General features: G+C 42.8%; 1 protein-coding gene across 1 annotated transcript in view; it reads left to right on the forward strand.

Annotated features, from left to right (window-relative positions):
- The window catches only part of SNX6 (sorting nexin 6), a 61,807-nt gene that overhangs the window by 32,956 nt on the left and 10,468 nt on the right, over window positions 1-18,383 (forward strand). Inside the window, exons 8-10 of the mRNA XM_049768955.1 lie at window positions 5,415-5,520; window positions 12,125-12,200; window positions 15,770-15,809. Coding sequence (XP_049624912.1) covers window positions 5,415-5,520; window positions 12,125-12,200; window positions 15,770-15,809 — 222 coding nt within the window. The remainder of the gene's footprint in view (window positions 1-5,414; window positions 5,521-12,124; window positions 12,201-15,769; window positions 15,810-18,383) is intronic.

Below are 18,383 nucleotides of genomic sequence, written 5' to 3' on the forward strand. Positions count from 1 at the left end.
AAGTATTCCCAGGTTTCCTCCCACCTCCAAGCCACTTCCTCAAATGACACATTAAGGCTTTTCTTTTTTGGGGTGAGGGGTCACACCTGGCAGAGCTCAGGGGTTACTTCTGACTCTATGCTCAGAAATCGCTCCAGGCAGGCTCAGAGGACCGTATGGGATGCTAAGATTCGAACCACCGACCTTCTGCATGAAAGGCAAACGCCTTACCTCCATGCTATCTCTCCGGCCCCAAGGCTTTTCTTTTTGAAGAGAAAGATGGATTGAGATTTCAGCAGTGCAGAAAATTATATTAAAGGGAAAGGAGAGGCTGGGAAACTGTTTTTCTGCCCTGGGTTCCACATTTTAGAAAGTTGTGTCTTGCAGAGGTCTGCAGGAAGTGTCCTTGCCCCTCTGGAGCCTATTCCCTAAGTTTATTATCTAGAGCAGGCTTTCTATTTTTCTTTTTTTTTTTTCGGGGGGGGGGTGTTCAGGGGTTACTCCTGGTACTGAACTCAGGTCATTCTTCCCAGTGCTTGGTGGACCTATATATAGGATGCTGAGGATGGATCCCGGGTTGGTCTCGTGTGTAAGGCAAATGTCTTATTTGCTGTGCTATCATTCTGACCCCTAAAGCAGGCTTTCTTGTTTGATTTGATTTAATTTCAACCAGCAGTGCTCAGGATTTACTCCTAGCTCTGTGCTCAGAGATTACTCTTTTTGGGCCCTGGGACCATATGGGGTACCAGGGATCAAACTTGGTTCAGCTGCATTCAAGTTTCTTAAACTTTTTTTACTTGCCTCCTCTTTTTGCCTGAGAACTTTATATGTAACCCTGAATCTATGTGTATATAAGTAATCCACTCAGACACTTTTTTTTTTTTTTATGGTTTTTGGGCTACACCCGGCGGTGCTCAGGGATTACTCCTCGCTGTCTGCTCAGAAATAGCTCCTGGCAGGCACGGGGGACCATATGGGACACCGGGATTCAAACCAACCACCTTTGGTTCTGGATTGGTTGCTTGCAAGGCAAACGCCCTGTGCTGTCTCTCCGGGCCCCCACTCAGACACTTTCTAATGATAAATAATAAATATTTTGTGAGGCCGGAGAGATACTACAGCGGGTATAGTGCTTATCTTGCATATGGCCATTTGATTCCCAGCACTTTATGTGGTTTCCACACATACCAGAAGAGATCCCTAAGTACAGAGCCAGGTGTAAATTCTGAGCACTGTTAACTGTGGCACAAAATGAAGTAAAAGGATAGAGAATTACTTAGGTTGATTTTTGTTCCTTGACCTCACATGTCTGCTTTGGATACCACAGGCTGCTGGGGGTGGAACCCCGGCATCGTGCATGCAAAGCATTTACTTAGCCCTTTGAGATCTCTCTCAGGCCCCATGAAATTTGTTTTAGGGGCCAGAAAGTACAGCAGACAGGGTGATTGCTTTGGATGTAGTAAATGTGGATTCTATCCGTTATTCCCCGTGTCCCCTGAGCACTCCCAGGCGTAATCCCTAAGCATAGAGTACAGAGTAAGCTCTGAGCACCACCAGATGTGGCCCAAAACCTTTTTTTAAAAGTAATTTATTTTAAAAATGACTTCATTTTGTTATGCAACCCCATATGAGGTTAAAGCCCACAGTTTTAAGATGCAAGCTTCTAGAACAATGTTTTCTTCATGTGGACAATTTCACCCCTCAGGATACTGAACCAATCCTGGTAGAAGGCTGAGATGCCATTGGAAGGCATTTCCTATTTATGGGCTGCTGAGATTTTTTTTCCACAAAAAAGTTGTTTGGGGCTGGGGAGATAGCTCAGTGGGTTGAATTATATGCTTTCCATATGGGATACCTGGGTTCAGTTTCCAGAACTGCATGGCCCCTCTGGACTGCCAAGAGCAGCCAGAAATAACCTCTCAGCACTACTGAGTATGTGGCCCAAAACCAAGGGGTGGTAGTAGGCCAAATGAGTCTGGAAACCTCTACTCTAGAATGCGCTGACTGGTATGTGCACTCCATTGGTGTCAAGGTGTGACCATGGAGCAGCTGGGTAGAGGGTAAGCCTCAAGGGAGATAAGTGTGAGTAATGAAATATCCCACCATGGCACATGAGGTGCCTCACAGAGTGCAGGACGAGCCAGAAGAGAGGCGGATTCCATTTTGTGCACTTGTAAACTTCCAGGTATTAGACTTCAGATTTAGAGTAAGAGGAAATCAGTGAGATTTCAGTCCTCAAACTACTTGACTTTGGGAAAAAAGTCACTTTTCCCCATTAACATTTTTAGAATTGTTTTCTTGTTTTCAAAATGTTAATAATACCACCTGGCTCTCAGGATTGTTGGAAAGACTGAATAAGGTAATAAACATCAGAATGTATTATCACTCTGCCCCCAGTTTTTTATTATTTTGTTGGAGGGGCAGGTGTACAGTACACTTGCTGTACTCAAGGCTTACTGTTCTGGCCTTTACTCAGGGATTATTTCTGGCGAGCTTAGGGGACCATATATGATACCAGATATTAAACTCAAGTACTCCACATGCATGACCTGATGTTCCATCAATCTGGCCTGTTTCTGGTTTGTTTTAATGGTTTTGGGGGCTGCACTGGCAATGCTTAAGGCTTATTCCAGACTTTTTGCTCAGAGATCACTCCTGTGGGGCTCTGGACCCCATATGCAGTACCTAGAATTGAACCTAGGTCAGCTGTGTGTGCAGTACAAGCACCCCTTACTATTGCTTTGTCCCAACAAGTTAGACAGATTTTTTTTATCCCCATATTTATCATTAAGAAAATATATCATGGGGCCCGGAGAGATAGCACAGCAGCGTTTGTCTTGCAAGCAGCCGATCCAGGACCAAAGGTGGTTGGTTCGAATCCCGGTGTCCCATATGGTCCCCCGTGCCTGCCAGGAGCTATTTCTGAGCAGACAGCCAGGAGTAACCCCTGAGCAACGCTGGGTGTGGCCCCCCCAAAAAAGAAAATATATCATATGGGGCCGGAGAGGTAGCGCTAGAGGTAAGGTGTCTGCCTTGCAAGCGCTCGCCAAGGAAGGACCGCGGTTCGATCCCCCGGCGTCCCATATGGTCCCCCCAAGCCAGGGGCAATTTCTGTGCACTTAGCCAGGAGTAACCCCTGAGCATCAAACGGGTGTGGTCCAAAAAACTAAATATATATATATATATATATCATATGTTGGGGCCACCATTGGATAGAGTACTGCCTTATATGTTGGCTAACTGGCTCCCTAAAAAGGTATAGAGGCCAGAGTGATAAAACAGTGGTAGGGCATTTGCCTTGCATGCAGCCAACCCCAAATGGACACTGGTTCAATTCCTGTCCTCCCACATGGTACCCCAAGCCTGCCAGGGGCAATTTTTTTTTAATTTTTTTTAATTTTTATTTAAACACTGTGATTACAAACATGACTGTAGTTGGGTTTCAACACAAAAGAACACCCACTTTCACGAGTGCAACATTCCCACCACCATTGCACCCCAGCTCCCCCCACCCACACCCCCGCTGGTATTCGAGACAGGCTATCTCTCCGGGCCCAGTTGCTAGTGTTCTAACTGCACTCACCCCTCCTTGAAGTGAACTTCATATCATGAGCTGGTCCTTCCGGCCCTCATCTCTGGGCATTACATATTACAATAATGTCTTTTATTTTTCTTAAAATTCATAGATAAGTAAGACTATTCTGTGTGTGTGTCTCTCTCCCTCTGATTTATTTCACTCAGCATAATAGTTTCCATGTCCATCCATGTATAAGAAAATTTTATGACTTCATCTCTCCAGACAGCTACGTAATATTCCTTTGTGTATATGTACCACAGTTTCTTTAGCCATTCATCTGTTGAAGGGCATCTTGGCTGTTTCTAGAGTCCTTCTATTATAAATAGTGCTGCAATGAATATAGGTGTGAGGAAGGGATTTTTGCATTTCATTTTTGTGTTCCTAGGGTATATCTCTAGGCAGGGGCGATTTCTGAGTGCAGCACCAGAAGTAACCCCTGAGCGCTGCTGGTTGTGACCCAAGCCCCCCCCCCCCCAAGGTATATATTGGGCCAGAGCAATAGCACAGCGATAGGGCATTTGCCTTACACATGGCCAACCCAGGACTGACCTGGATTTGATTACCAACATCCCATATGGTTCCCGAGCTTGCCAGGGTTGGTTTCTGAGCACAGAGCCAAAACCACACACACAAAAAAATAATGTATATTTATATGAATTGTAGCTTTAAAAAGCATTTTGTCAATGCTAACTTTTGCTTCTTACATTCTGTTGATGTGAGTTTTAAATTACATCATATCAGTTGATGAGTTTTTTCTTTTTGTTGTCTTGGGGGGGGGTTTGTGTTTGTTTAGTTTTGGATACACACCCAGAAATGTTCAGGGTTACTGCTGGTAAGATTGGGGGAACATAGGAGATTTTTTGGGATCAAATATAGCTCAACCGGGTACAAGACAAACACCCTACTCACCGTACTAATTCTCCAACCCTAGCTGATGATTTTTCACTAATTGTTACTTTTTTGTTTTGTTTTGTTTTTTTGTTTGTTTGTTTTTGGGTCACACCCGACAGTGCTCAGGGGTCACTACTGGCTCCATGCTCAGAAATCACTCCTGGCAGGCTCGGGGGACCATATGGGATGCCGGGATTCGAACCAATGACCCTCTGCATAAAAGGCAAACGCCTTACCTCCATGCCATCTCTCCGGCCCCTAATTGTTACTTTTAAGAAAAATACTGGGGCCAGAGAGATAGCATGGAGGTAGGGCGCTTGCCTTTCATGCAGGAGGTCATCAGTTCGAATCCCGGTGTCTCATATGGTCCCCTGTGCCTGCCAGGAGCAATTTCTGAGCGTGGAGCCAGGAATAACCCCTGAGCACTGCCGGGTGTGACCCAAAAACCACAAAAAAAAAAAAGAGAGTAGAAAAATACCATTAATTATTATTTTTCATGTATATCTCCCTCCCCCACAAAAGACAACTGTTGGAAGAAGTATTTAATAAGATAGTTGCCTTAATGAATAAGACTTGTTTAGCCTTGTCTAAAGGCCTATGGCTTTCAGTTGCTTTTCAGATTTTACTTTTTACGTTTACTTTTCCTCCTCAAAAGCATTCAGTCTTCTTCTGCCAGTAATGAGTTTAGTGATGCAAAGCATGAACAGAAACATACTTTAGAGAGTATAACTTGTGAACACAAGCCATATGGAGCATTCAAAACCTTCAGCTACAAAACCATAAGAAGTTTTTTATTGGATGGGAACACATGTATAGTAAAGGCTGAGCATAGTGAGAATCAATGTAACATACAAATGTTAAGCAGCTAGGTGTGCTGTTTTTACTGATGACTTTTAACTATGATGATTGCAGTGCTTATACTAAAGCAAGTAAATTTAAAAATTCCTATTTTCTTTTGATTTCATAGGATGTAGATGATTTCTTTGAACATGAACGAACATTCCTTTTAGAATATCATAACCGAGTTAAGGATGCATCTGCTAAATCTGATAGGATGACAAGATCCCACAAAAGTAAGCTTTCTCTCATGGCTGTATGTTATTTCAATTTGAAAATGTCCTGGTATAAACAACTTCTCAAGCTATGGTCTTTGAAGTCTTTGACAAACCAAGACCCTCTTTAGAAAGTCTGTGAGTTTGAAATATATGTGTGTGTGTGTGTGTGTGTGTGTGTGTGTATGTGTGTGTGTGTGTATTGTTTGTTTGTTTGTTTTTGTTTTGGGGCCATACCCGGCGGAGCTCAGGGGTTACTCCTGGCTGTCTGCTCAGAAATAGCTCCTTGCAGGCACAGGGGACCATATGGGACACCGGGATTCGAACCAACCATCTTTGGTCCTGGATCGGCTGCTTGCAAGGCAAACGCTGCTGTGCTATCTCTCCGGGCCCTGAAATATATTTTTATAGTAACTCTATTAGGCTATTTTCCCTTTATTCACTATGTTGACATTTACACTACTGATGCAAAAACCTTGCTGGTGAAAATTCTGATTGTTAGTGCTGTAGTAAAATAGAGACAGTGAAACAGAACCATAATTATTAGTCATTTAAATATTTCCCCATGTACTTATAATTAAAAAAAATAATTTCAATTAAAGATGGCTTTAGTAACACAGTAAATGATCTGTTGTGTTAAATCTCCTTTAAATACACAATTTTTAAAGAACTCTAAGGATGAAAAATGTTTGCATATAGCTGTGGGCTACATAGTGAAATATAACTGATTTGGGTCTGAACTAGCTGCACTGAACTAGTGTACCATTTTGAAATAAAAACAATTTTAAGTGTATTTTTCAGACTTGAGTGTTTGGTAAACATGTTCTCATAACTTTAACAGAGTGTTCAATGAACACTGACAATATTTGTTGACTGATAAAATTCACTTTTCAGCAATATTTAGAATTCTGAAAAACATCCATCACCCTGAACTCACTTCTCAGTAATTAGAGTCATCTGAAGATTAGTGATTAATTTAGTATATGTAAATTTTATTTTACTAGAAGGCTTTGATATTATATATCAGCTTTTGGGAGCATGCATCATTAATTGAGTCAATATTTTCTCTCTCTTTTTGGAGGGATTAAAAGTCTCCTAAGTGATGCTCTGGAGGCTCAGGGACCATGAGCAGCAATACTCGGCCAATGAACCTGGGTTTTTTTGTCTGAGTTCAAGGATGCAGTCATTCTCAGGCCTGCAGAGCTGAAATCAGTCCTCTAAGCCCATATGCAATGATGCTTCAATGGTCCTGTGATTTGGACATATAACCTGGAGTAATGTCTTGACCTCTGAACTTTCTTTCCAGTGCTAAACCAGAACTTTCTAAATTATCAAATACTTGATGTTATAAAGTTATGTGTATAAGATTTCTTCAGAGTTTAAGGTAGTCAGGTAGAGTATAATTCAGTGAGTAGAGTGTTTGCCTTGCACGTGGGCAACCTGAGTTTGATCCCAACACAACATATGGTTCCCCAAGCATAGCAGGTGTGATCCTTGAGCACAGCCAAGAGTAAGCCCAGGCACCACTCATTATGACAACGATTTCCTTATGGCCCTTTGTTAATCTTCCTTTTTTGTTTTTGGACCACACCCAGTGGTATCAGGACTTACCGTATTTTCCTGGGTATAAGACGACTTTTGAAACAAAAAGTCAACCGAAAATCGGGGGTCGTCTTATATGCCGAGTATACCCCGAAAAATGTTTCAATATGCTACTAAATGAAAATTGTCTGAATATTGCCACAAAACGAATTTTCCAGCTCGATCCTGCACCAATCACTGCAAGGCTGCTCGGAAGTCTCTCTAACTCAGCCAATCCAAGCAGGCTTTTGATGCATGCAAATTAGACAATGTTCTGGACCCGGACTACACTGTAAAAAGCCTGCTGAGATTGGCTTGAGTCAGAGAGGAAGTCTATGACAGTATAACCTTTGAACCTTTGCTTGTTGTGATTGGCTCGCTGTGGTACATACAGTTGCAGCACAGGAACGTTCTGTCTGATACAGCGAATATAGGCCTAAACCTATGTTTTAACTGCAAAATTAGGGGATCGTCTTATACGCCCACTTGTCTTATGTGCCCACAAATACAGTAACTCCTGGCTCATGGATCATTTCTAGCAGGCTTAAAGGACTATATAGGATGTCAAGGATTAAATCCAGGTTGGCAGCATGCAAGGCATATGCCCTATCTGCTGTACTTTTTTTATATATTTAATTTTTGGGCTATACCTGGCAGTGCTCAGGATAGTTAAACTCTTGGCTATATATACTTAGGGATCCAGGAATTGAACATGTGCCAAGGCCTGATCCACTGTATTATCACTACAGCCCTTTCCTGCTGTACAATTCTGCAAGCTCCCCCTTTTTTTTTGTTTTGTTTTTCGGCCACACCCAGTGACACTCAGGGGTTACTCCTGCCTATGCATTCAGAAATTGCTCCAGGGTTGGGGACCATATGGGACTCTGGGGGATCGAACCGCAGACCGGCCTAGGCTAGCACAGGCAAGGCAGACACCTTACGGCATGTGCCACCACTCCGGCCCCATCTAAGCCCCTCTAAATCTTCCATCTACATCTTGTCTTCAGGCATCTACTGATATGCTTCCTTCTTTATAGATTTTTTTAAATAGATTTTTTTATTTTATTTTATTTTTTTTATTTATTTTTTATTTTTTTTTATTTTTTTTTGGTAGTTTTTGGGTCACACCCGGCAGCGCTCAGGGGTTATTCCTGGCTCCAGGCTCAGAAATTGCTCCTGGCAGGCACGGGGGACCATATGGGGCACCGGGATTCGAACCGATGACCTCCTGCATGAAAGGCAAACGCCTTACCTCCATGCTATCTCTCCGGCCCCTAGATTTTTTTATTTTCTAACGTTTTTATTTTGTTACTGTTTTTTGGGTCAGAACAGGGGATTGAACTTGGGTTGACTTGACTGCAAAACAAGCTTCCTACCTGCTACACTATCTCTCCAGCCCAGTTTTCTAATATTTTACATAAATAAAATCATGCAGTTTTATACTTTATTTTTATTATCTGGTTTTGAAATTAAGTAAAATAATTATTGTGGAATTTATCCATGTTGTGTATATTAATCGTTTTGTTTTGTTTTGTTTTGTTTTTCGGGCCACACCCGTTTAATGCTCAGGGGTTACTCCTGGCTAAGCGCTCAGAAATTGCCTCTGACTTAGGGGGACCATATGGGACGCCGGGGGAATCGAACTGCGGTCCTTCCTTGGCTAGCGCTTACAAGGCAGACACCTTAGCTCTAGCACCACCTTGCCAGCCCCACATTAGTTGTTTTTATCTCATCTTTTTTTTGTTGTGATGCTATTCCAAGCTATGGATACACCATAACTTATCCAAGCAGCTATTTGTGAGCTCCCATTTTGGTTTTCTAGGTTGTTCACTAGCTTCTAGCTATTCTTTTTAAGGCTGACGTGGGATATTTGCTGTCTTTATATGGCTATATGATTTCTTTTGATTAACACCTATGATTTGTTTGGGTCATCAATTCAGTTTATATTTTAAGTATTTTTAAAACTTTTTTTTTTTTCAGGATGATTATCCACACCCAGCAGTGCTCAGGTCTTCCCTAATGACTGTGAGGGATCTCTCTTATTTTACTCACAGAACCATATACTGTGGTAGAGGTTGATCTGGGGTTGATTACATGCAAGACAAGCCCCCTAAACCTTGTATTGTGTGTCTGGCCCAGGATAAATATCTTAGACCAATAAAATGTAATGCAAACAAATAAAAGAAAATTAGTAGTAAATTTTAGGTTCCCAATCCAACAAAAAAAGAAACTATTGCTGCTTGAATTTTTCTTTTTTTTTTTTTTTTTGGTTTTTGGGTTACACCCGGCGGTGCTCAGGGGTTACTCCTGGCTGTCTGCTTAGAAATAGCTCCTGGCAGGCACAGGGGACCATATGGGACACCGGGATTCGAACCAACCACCTTTGGTCCTGGATTGGCTGCTTGCAAGGCAAACGCCGCTGTGCTATCTCTCCGGGCCCTCTGCTTGAATTTTGGAATAGTATCAAAGAATAATATCTACATATCTGAAAATATTATTAAAATATTTACAAGGATTAGAGAGCTAGTACAGTGGGCAGGATGCTTTTCCTACATATGACCAACTTGGGTTCCAGCTTGATATTCCATATGGTCCCCTGAGCACTTCCAGGAATAATACCTGAGCACAGAGCCAGGAGTAATTCCTGAACATCTCTGGGTGTTATTCCTCTCAAAATTATTTACAGAATGTCTATTTCCTTGCTACATAGTTGAAATCTGAATTTTCCACATATGCTTGGATAAAAATAATTATTTTACTGAAAATTGAATGCAGAAGCAGATAAAAATAAACATAGTCCAAACTAAAAGTGTCAGAGTAGAGCTAAAGAGGTAGCATAGCAGGTAGGCCAACCTAGGTTCTAACTCCAGCATCCCAAATGGTCCCCTGAGCCTGTCAGAGTAAAACCTCTTGCAGGTCCTCAGTAATTCTAAGAGTGTTCTAAGACCATGGTGTTTGAGAATTTCTGGTTAGGTATAGATCATTAGCTTGCCTATAAGGGTGAACCTTCATTTTGTAATATTGGGTTTGTTTTATTTTAGTTTGGGGGCCATACCCAGCAGTGCTAGATGTTACTTCTGGCTTTGTGCTCAGAATTCGCTCCTGGCAGGCTCAGGGGACCATACGGGATGCCAGGAATCAAACCCAGGTCTGTCCCAGGTTAGTTGTGTGCAAGGCAAACACCCTACTGCTGTGCTACCACTCCAGCCCCACATTTTGTTATATTGCTAAATGCACAATTTAAAGAAGGAAATAAGATCTCTGGCTTGAAATAACACCTATTGTTTCATTCTTTTGGATGGGTTAGGAGTAATTTTTTCCTACTATATAGGACTACTATATAGTCCTGATTTACACATTTATTTGATGAAATAGTTTTATTTGCCTTTTCCATAACTAAGAATTAATTATAAAGGTATGTGAAACTTTTAATTCCTTCTTGACTGCAAAATTATATTTTAGAGTTCTGGACAATTCTGTAACTCTTATTGGTTTCCTTATTTATAAAATTACGTTAAGGATAAAGCATCAGGGTTCGGACCAATAGCACAGCGGTAGGGCTTTTGTCTTGAACACAGCTGAGCTGACCTAGGATGGACCGTGGTTTGATCCACCAGTATCCCAAATGGTCCTCCAAGCCAGGAGCGATTTCTGAGCGCATAGCCAGGAGTAACCCTTGAACGTCACTGGGTGTCTCCAAAATTAAAAAAAAATTAAAAATAAAAAGATTTTGTTCTCTCCTGTCCCAGATGGGCTGTTTCTAAACCCTATCTCATCCTTCCTAAATATTCAGATTTGTAGTGGTATCTCTTTTCTTTTAGTTTTCTCATTCTTAATGCTGATCCAGAGTATCTGGCGTAACAGTTTTAGATGATCCTCCCTGCCTTCTTTGTGTCTCTACTTCTAGTTCTTACACCAGGTAAAAGAGTGTATTGGGGCTAGGGATCAAAATCAGAGGCACAAAAAATGTTGGCAGATAATCTTTTATGATGTTTGTACTTTCTCTCTTTCCTCTCTTTCTCTCTCTCCTCTCTCTCCTCTCCTCTCTCCTCTCTCTCTCTCCTCTCTCCCCTTTATTTTGGTTTTTGTTTTTAGGTCACACCCAGTGACGCTCAAGGGTTACTCCTGGCTATGTGTTCAGAAATCGCTCCTGGCTTGGGGGACCATATGGGATACCAGGGGATTAAACCTCGGTCCATCCTAGGCTAGCGCGGGCAAGACAGATGCCTTACCGCTTGCACCACTGCTCCGGCCCACACATTGCTTCTTGTTTTCATATCTTTCAGGGCTTTCCCATATTCGTTTTGTTTTGTTTTGTTTTGTTTTTGGTTTTTTTTTTTTTGTTGTTTTTTGGGCCACACCTGGCGGTGCTCAGGGGTTACTCCTGGCTGTCTGCTCAGAAATAGCTCCTGGCAGGCACGGGGGACCATTTGGTCCTGGATCGGCTGCTTGCAAGGCAAATGCAGCTGTGCTATCTCTTTGGGCCCTCCCATATTCCTTTAACCAAATATTGTCCTTCCCTTTGAGGATCTCTTCTTTCCTATCTTCCTGGGCTTTACCATGCCCCTTTATCTAAATACTGTCCTCTGTACTCTGCCTGGTAAAGATTTCCTCATCCTGAGGCTGATGAGAGCTCAACAGGGTTCTATCTTCAGCACCACCTGTTACTTCCAAGCCCCTCAAGGAGCAGTCCCTCAAGCACAGAGCGAGAGGTAGCCCGTGAGTGCCAGTGTGACCCAAAAACAAATGAAAATTCCTTACCTTCTAAGCTCCCACTCATTCTATAGTGTTTAAATCTTGCCCTAGCTTCCTCACTGAAATAAATGTTTCCCCATTCCTAAAGTACTTGTATGCATTTCTAATAAAGTCATATTGTATTGTAGTTGTATAATTTTCTAGGCTAGATGTCTGGTATCCTATTTTATATATATGTGTATATATATATAGACATTATTTGACAAAGGGATATTATATTCTTTGGGAATGTATTTGTGTTTTTGAATCAGTGAGTAAATGTATTGAATTCTTTAAACTTTTTCCATAGGTGCTGCTGATGATTACAATAGAATTGGTTCTTCATTATATGCTTTAGGAACTCAGGACTCTACAGATATATGCAAGTAAGGACTCTGATTTAAAACTTACGTATAAATAGGGCCAGAGCGATGGAGCAAGCAGTAGGGTGTCTGCCTTGCATGTGCTAACCTAGGACAGACCACGGTTCGATCGCCCTGCGTCCCATATGGTCCCCCAAGCCAGGAGCAATTTCTGAGCACATAGCCAGGAGTGACCTCTGAGCAACACCGGGTGTGGCCCAGAAACAAAAACAAAAATAAAGAGGGGTCAGAGATAGCATGGAGGTAAGGCATTTGCCTTTCATGCAGAAGGTCATTGGTTCGAATCCTGGCATCCCATATGGTCCCCCGAGCTTGCCAGGAGTGATTTCTGAGCATGGAGCCAGAAGTAACCCCTGAGCGCAGCCGTGTGTGACCCCTGCCCCCCCCCCAGAAAAAAGAAAACTTAAGTGGGGGGTGGGGCCATAAATAAAGCACAGTTTTGTTGACAGCCTGGGTACACACAGTAACTTCTATCTTAGCAGGAGTTTTGGAATTATTTTAATAAAAACAAGGAACTTCTTATAACCTTAAGTCAATCTCACTTTTTTCCATCTTTTCTATATTTATGTTTTTTGGGGTTTTTTTGTTTTTTTGTTTTTTTTGTTTTGGTTTTTGGATCACACCCAGCAGCACTCAATGGTTATTCCTGGCTCTACGCTCAGAAATCGCTCCTGGCAGGCTTGGGAACCATATGAGATGCTGGGATTCGAACCACCGTCCTTCTGCATGCAAGGCAAATGCCCTACCTTCATGCTATCTCTCTGGCCCCTACATTTATATTTTATATCTGAAATAAATGTGAGCTTTAATAGCTACAATGAAGGGCTTTTATATTGTTGGTTTTGGAGGTTTTTATTTGTTTGTTTCCTCCCAAACAGTGCTGGGTGGGCTGAGGGGCCAGATGCCAGAGCCTTAAGGTTTGTTGTTTGGGCAATAATGTGGTACTGCTTAAGTCTAGAGGGATCCAGGATGCCGTGATAGGAAATTAGAATATGTATATGCCCTTTTTTTGGAAACTAGATTGTTTTTTGATTTTTTGTTTCTGGGCCACATCTGGCAATGTTCTGGGGCTATTCAGATATGTGTGAGCAGGTTGCTTCCTAAGGTGGGGGACCATGTGGCAGTTATCAAACCCAGATCTCCTATATACAAAGTGTGTGCTTACTTAGCCCATAAGTTCCCCTGATGGCCTCAGATGCTTTCAGTAAAAATTGAAGGGCAAAGAGAGATAGTACAATATGTAAGGCACTTTGTACCTTACTAAGCTAGAAGTGACCCCAAAATAGTGAATTTTTTAATTAAAATAAAAAATATTTTATTTTGGGGGGAACAATGCTCAGCAATCATTCCTGGCATAGATTAGGGGACCATACAGAGTGCTGGAAATCAAATCCAGGTCACTGAATACAAGGCAAGCTCCTTGCTTGCTCTACTATCATTCAAGCCCTAATGCTCTTATTCTGTATTTTTTAATTTTTTTTTCTTTTTTTTTTTCTTTTTTTTGGTTTTTGGGCCACACCCGTTTGACGCTCAGGGGTTACTCCTGGCTATGTGCTCAGAAATCGCCCCTGGCTTGGGGGGACCATATGGGACGCCGGGGGATCGAACCGCGGTCCGTTCCTTGGCTAGCGCTTGTAAGGCAGACACCTTACCTCTAGCGCCACCTTCCCGGCCCCTGTATTTTTTAAATTTATATTTTATTTAGGGTGGGCTTAGACCACACCCAGCAGAACACATGAACTGTTCTGTCTCTGTGCTTACAGATTGCTCCTGGTGATTCTGGGGGAGTATGTGTGATGACAAGGCTTGAGCCAGGATTAGTCCCTAGCCTCGATTTCTCTATTTTGTAACATTTTAATAGAGACTTGCCGTGTCTAATTTCTATAGTTTAGTAAGTCTTTGGGTTATCTAAGGGACACGGAACAGAGAAAGGTGTTCTGGTCAATGTATTAAATTACTAGGGGGAGGACCAAGTGATAGCACAGCAGATAGGGCATTTGCCTTGCAAATGACTGACCTGGGATCAGTCTTTAGCATGCCACTCCTGAGCCTACCAGGAGTGATTTCTAAGTATAATGCCAGGAGTTACCCTTTGCACAGCTGGTTGTAGGAAATAAATAAAAAATTCTTTGGGGGCCAGGAAGGTGGCGCTAGAGGTAAGGTGTCTGCCTTACAAGCGCTAGCCAAGGAACGGACCGCGGTTCGATCCCCCGGCGTCCCATATGGTCCCCCCAAGCCAGGGGCGATTTCTGAGCACATAGCCAGGAGTAACCTCGGAGCGTCAAACGGGTGTGGCCCAAAAACCAAAAACCAAAAAAAAAAAAAAAATTCTTTGGACAGATAGTACTACAGGTTTGCCTCGCATACCGCCAACTGAGATTGATTCCTGGCATCTCAGATGTCCCCTGAACACTTTCTTTTTTTGGGAGGGCCACATCCGGTGACACTCAGGGGTTACTCCTGGCTATGCGCTCAGAAATCACTCCTGGCTTGGGGGACCATATGGGACACCAGGGGATCGAACCACGGTCCATCCTAGGCTAGCGTGGACAAGGCAGACGCATTACCCCTTGTGCCACCACTCTGGCCACCCCCCTGAACACTTTCAAAAGTGATTCCTTAATGCAGAGCCAAGAATAATCCTTGAGCATCACTGTATATGGCCCTAAAACCAAAAGAGAGAGAGAGAGAGAAGAGAGAAAAGAAAATTTACTTAGGAGCTAGAGATAGTACAGGGTTTATAGCATTTGCCTTGAGTGTGATCAACCCCAGTTTGATCCCTAGCACTACATATGGTCCCCTACTCACTGCCAGGAGTAATTTCATATCACAGAGCCAGGAATAAGCTCTTGAACACCTCTGGGTATAGCTCCAAAATAAAATAAAGGGACCAAAGATATAGTTCAGGGACAATGATAATTGCTTTGTATGCAGCTGACCCAGTTTGAATCCCAGCATTCTCATATGGTCCTCTGAGCATCACAGGAAGGAATACTTTAGTACTGCCAGGTATGACCCCAAAACAGAAGCTTAAACTCATTTTGAAACACAAGATGTTCTATAGTAGTTTTGTTGAGCTTATTGAATTCTACCATGAATAAAACAAGGAGGAGCTGGGCCCGGAGAGATAGCACAGCGGCGTTTGCCTTGCAAACGGCTGATCCAGGACCAAAGGTGGTTGGTTCGAATCCCGGTGTCCCATGTGGTCCCCCGTGCCTGCCAGGAGCTATTTCTGAGCAGACAGCCAGGAGTAACCCCTGAGCAATGCCGGGTGTGACCCAAAAACCGAAAAAAAAAAAAAAAAACAAGGAGGAGCTGGAGAAAAAAGCACAGCGGAAGGGCGTTTGCCTTGCAAGCAGCCGATCCAGAATGGATGGTGGTTCAAATCCCGGCATCCCATATGGTCCCCCGAGCCTGCCAGGAGCGATTTCTGAGCGCAGAACCAGGAGTAACCCCTGAGCACTGCCAGGTGTGACCCAAAAACAAAAACAAAAATAATAAACCAATCAAAGAGTGTTCATTTATCTCTAAATATTTGAAATGGAAAATAATTTGAAACTTTTGATTTCCAGGTTTTTTCTTAAAGTTTCAGAATTGTTTGATAAAACAAGGGTAAGTATTTTAATTATTTCCTTCTTTGTATACAGTTGCATTTACCTTATAACTGTGTATAACCTTATTGTATAAGATTATGTTTCAGAAAAATAGAGACAGATTTAGATTTGGGAGAAAAAAAAACACTTTTCTTTTAGCCATACCCAACTGTGCTCAAAACTTAATTCCTGGTTTTGTGTTCAGGAGTCATTCCTGGCAGTTTAAAGGGATCATCAAGAGTGCCAGGGATTAGGGGCTAGAGATAAACACAGTGGTAGGGCGTTTGCCTTGCACACGGCCAACCCAGGACAGATGGTGGTTCAATTCCTGATATCCCATTTGATCCCCAAGCCTGAGCCACCAGGAATGATTTCTTAGCGCAGAGCCAGGCATAACCCTTGAGCACAGCCAGGTATGATCCAAAATCCAAAAAAAAAAAAAAAAGTGTCAGGGATTAATCTAGCTTGGCTGCATCAAAGATGATTGCCTTACTATCTCTGGCCCCCTAGATATGAAAATTTTAGTTTTTCAGGTAGTTCAGTTTTTGTTCTGATACTCATAGGGACTTTTTTTGGAAGGAGGAGGTTCAGTGTCAATTGTACTCAGGAGTGACCACTGTTGGTACTTGGGGACCATATGTGGTTCTAGGGAGTCAAACTGGGGTCAGCTTCATACAAGGCAAGCATTTAACCCCTGTATTTTTCTCTTCTGCCCAAAGTTCATAGTTCATACCCATTTTTTGTTTCTGGGTCACATCCAGCATTGATCATTCTTAGTGGACTCGGGGGACCTTATGGGGAGCCAGGGATCAAACATGGGTCAGCCATGTACAAGGCAAATGTCTATGCAAATACCTATTCACTGTACTATTGCTTTGGCCCCAAAACTCAATCTTTTCAGTAAAAGGTTTGAGAAGAACTCAAACCTTTCAGAAGCCCCTCTGCAGAGATCTGAAAGTGGGTCTCAAAGTTCAACCTCTTTTTTTGTTCATTTGTTTTTGGTTTTGGTCCACGCCCACTGAAGCTCAGGGGTTACTCCTGAGAAACTCAGAAATCACTCCTGTCTTGAGGGACCATACAGGACACCAGGGATAGAACCCATGTCTGTCCTGGGTCGGCTGCATGCAAGGCAACTGCCCTACCGCTGTGTTATCGAGTCGGCCCCTCAACCTCTTAATTATAAGGTTCGTTCTCCTGACAGCCATCCTATCCTTAGGTACTTCCAGAAGTCATAGCATTCACATAACAAACAACTCCATAACTCTTGACACTTTAAAAAGTTCCTAGAGTTTTAGAGCTGTGATACAGGAATTGGGTGAAAGAGCAAATATACTTGAAAATTTGTTTTGGTCGTCTGGTTTATTAAAATATATTTTTTCATAAAAATAGGGACCAAGGAGGGACCTAAAAGATGGTACATTGAATAGGGTGCTTGTCTTTCTTACAACCAACTGGATTTGGTCCCTGGCACCAGATATGGTCCCCAAAACCCCACCAAAAATGATAGCTGAACACAGAACCTGGAATAAGCCCTGAAAACACCAGGAATGATACCTGAACACAACCTGGAGTTATCCCCAAACACTGTCAGGTGTAGTCCCCAAAACAAATAAAAAGTTGGGGCCATAATCAGAAATGGCAATAAGGGTTAAGGTAATGCCTTATATGTGGTCAACCCTGGTTCAATCCCTGATGCTACAATGTGGGTGTACCTATTTAAGACCCTAGACCCACCCTTTTCTGGGAGGGGTCTTGGGAACCGGATAGTAGGTGTAACCTTACCTGCTAGACCCTCCCATTCCTGGGAGGGGTCTGGGAAATGTTATTTAAGGCTTGGACCAAGGGAATTCGGCCCCTTTTGGCTTTTTGCCCTTTTGGCTCTTGGCCCTTTCTGCGCTGCTGGGCGCTCTGAGGAAGATGGCTGAAAGGAGTTTAGATGCAGGGCCAAGAATAACTAGTGCTTAAAAGGTTATGAGATAGGCCACACACATGTGGTGAATAGGGTATGAATAAAGTTAATGCTTCCTGAAGCCTGCCTGTGAGTGAGTGATTTCACCTGGGCCTGGGACTCGCCGACTGCATAAAGGTTGCAGAGCCACGTGGACTGGAATGGCATGGAGAGAAATCCACCGCCATCCAGCCCCATCGTTAATTATTTCATGCTACACTACTTATGTCCCCCAAACCACACCAAGAAAGACCTTTGAATGCTGCTGGATGTGGTCCAAAACTACAAAAAAATTAAAAGCCTAAAAAAAGAAAATTGGGGTTTTCAGAGATAGCCTTAAGGGCTGAGTGAATTCTTTGCACTTAGGAGGCCAAGACTCAGGTTTAGTCCCTGACATACTGCATGGTTTTCTGGGCACTGCCAGGAGTAATTTCTAGTACAGCTAGGAGTAACCCCTGAGTGTTTCTGGGTATGGCCCAAAAACAACAACAGCAACAAAAAATCACTGGTTTGGAGAGATTGAACAGTGGGTAGGGCTCTTGCCTTGCATGTGACCCACTGGGTTTGATCCCCATCATCTCATGTGGTCCCCGCACACAGGAGTTCTGAGTGCAGAGGTGGGAGTAACTCCTGAGCATCACTGGG

This window comes from Suncus etruscus, chromosome 2, assembly GCF_024139225.1.
Source record: "Suncus etruscus isolate mSunEtr1 chromosome 2, mSunEtr1.pri.cur, whole genome shotgun sequence".
NCBI classification, from domain to species: Eukaryota; Metazoa; Chordata; class Mammalia; order Eulipotyphla; family Soricidae; genus Suncus; species Suncus etruscus.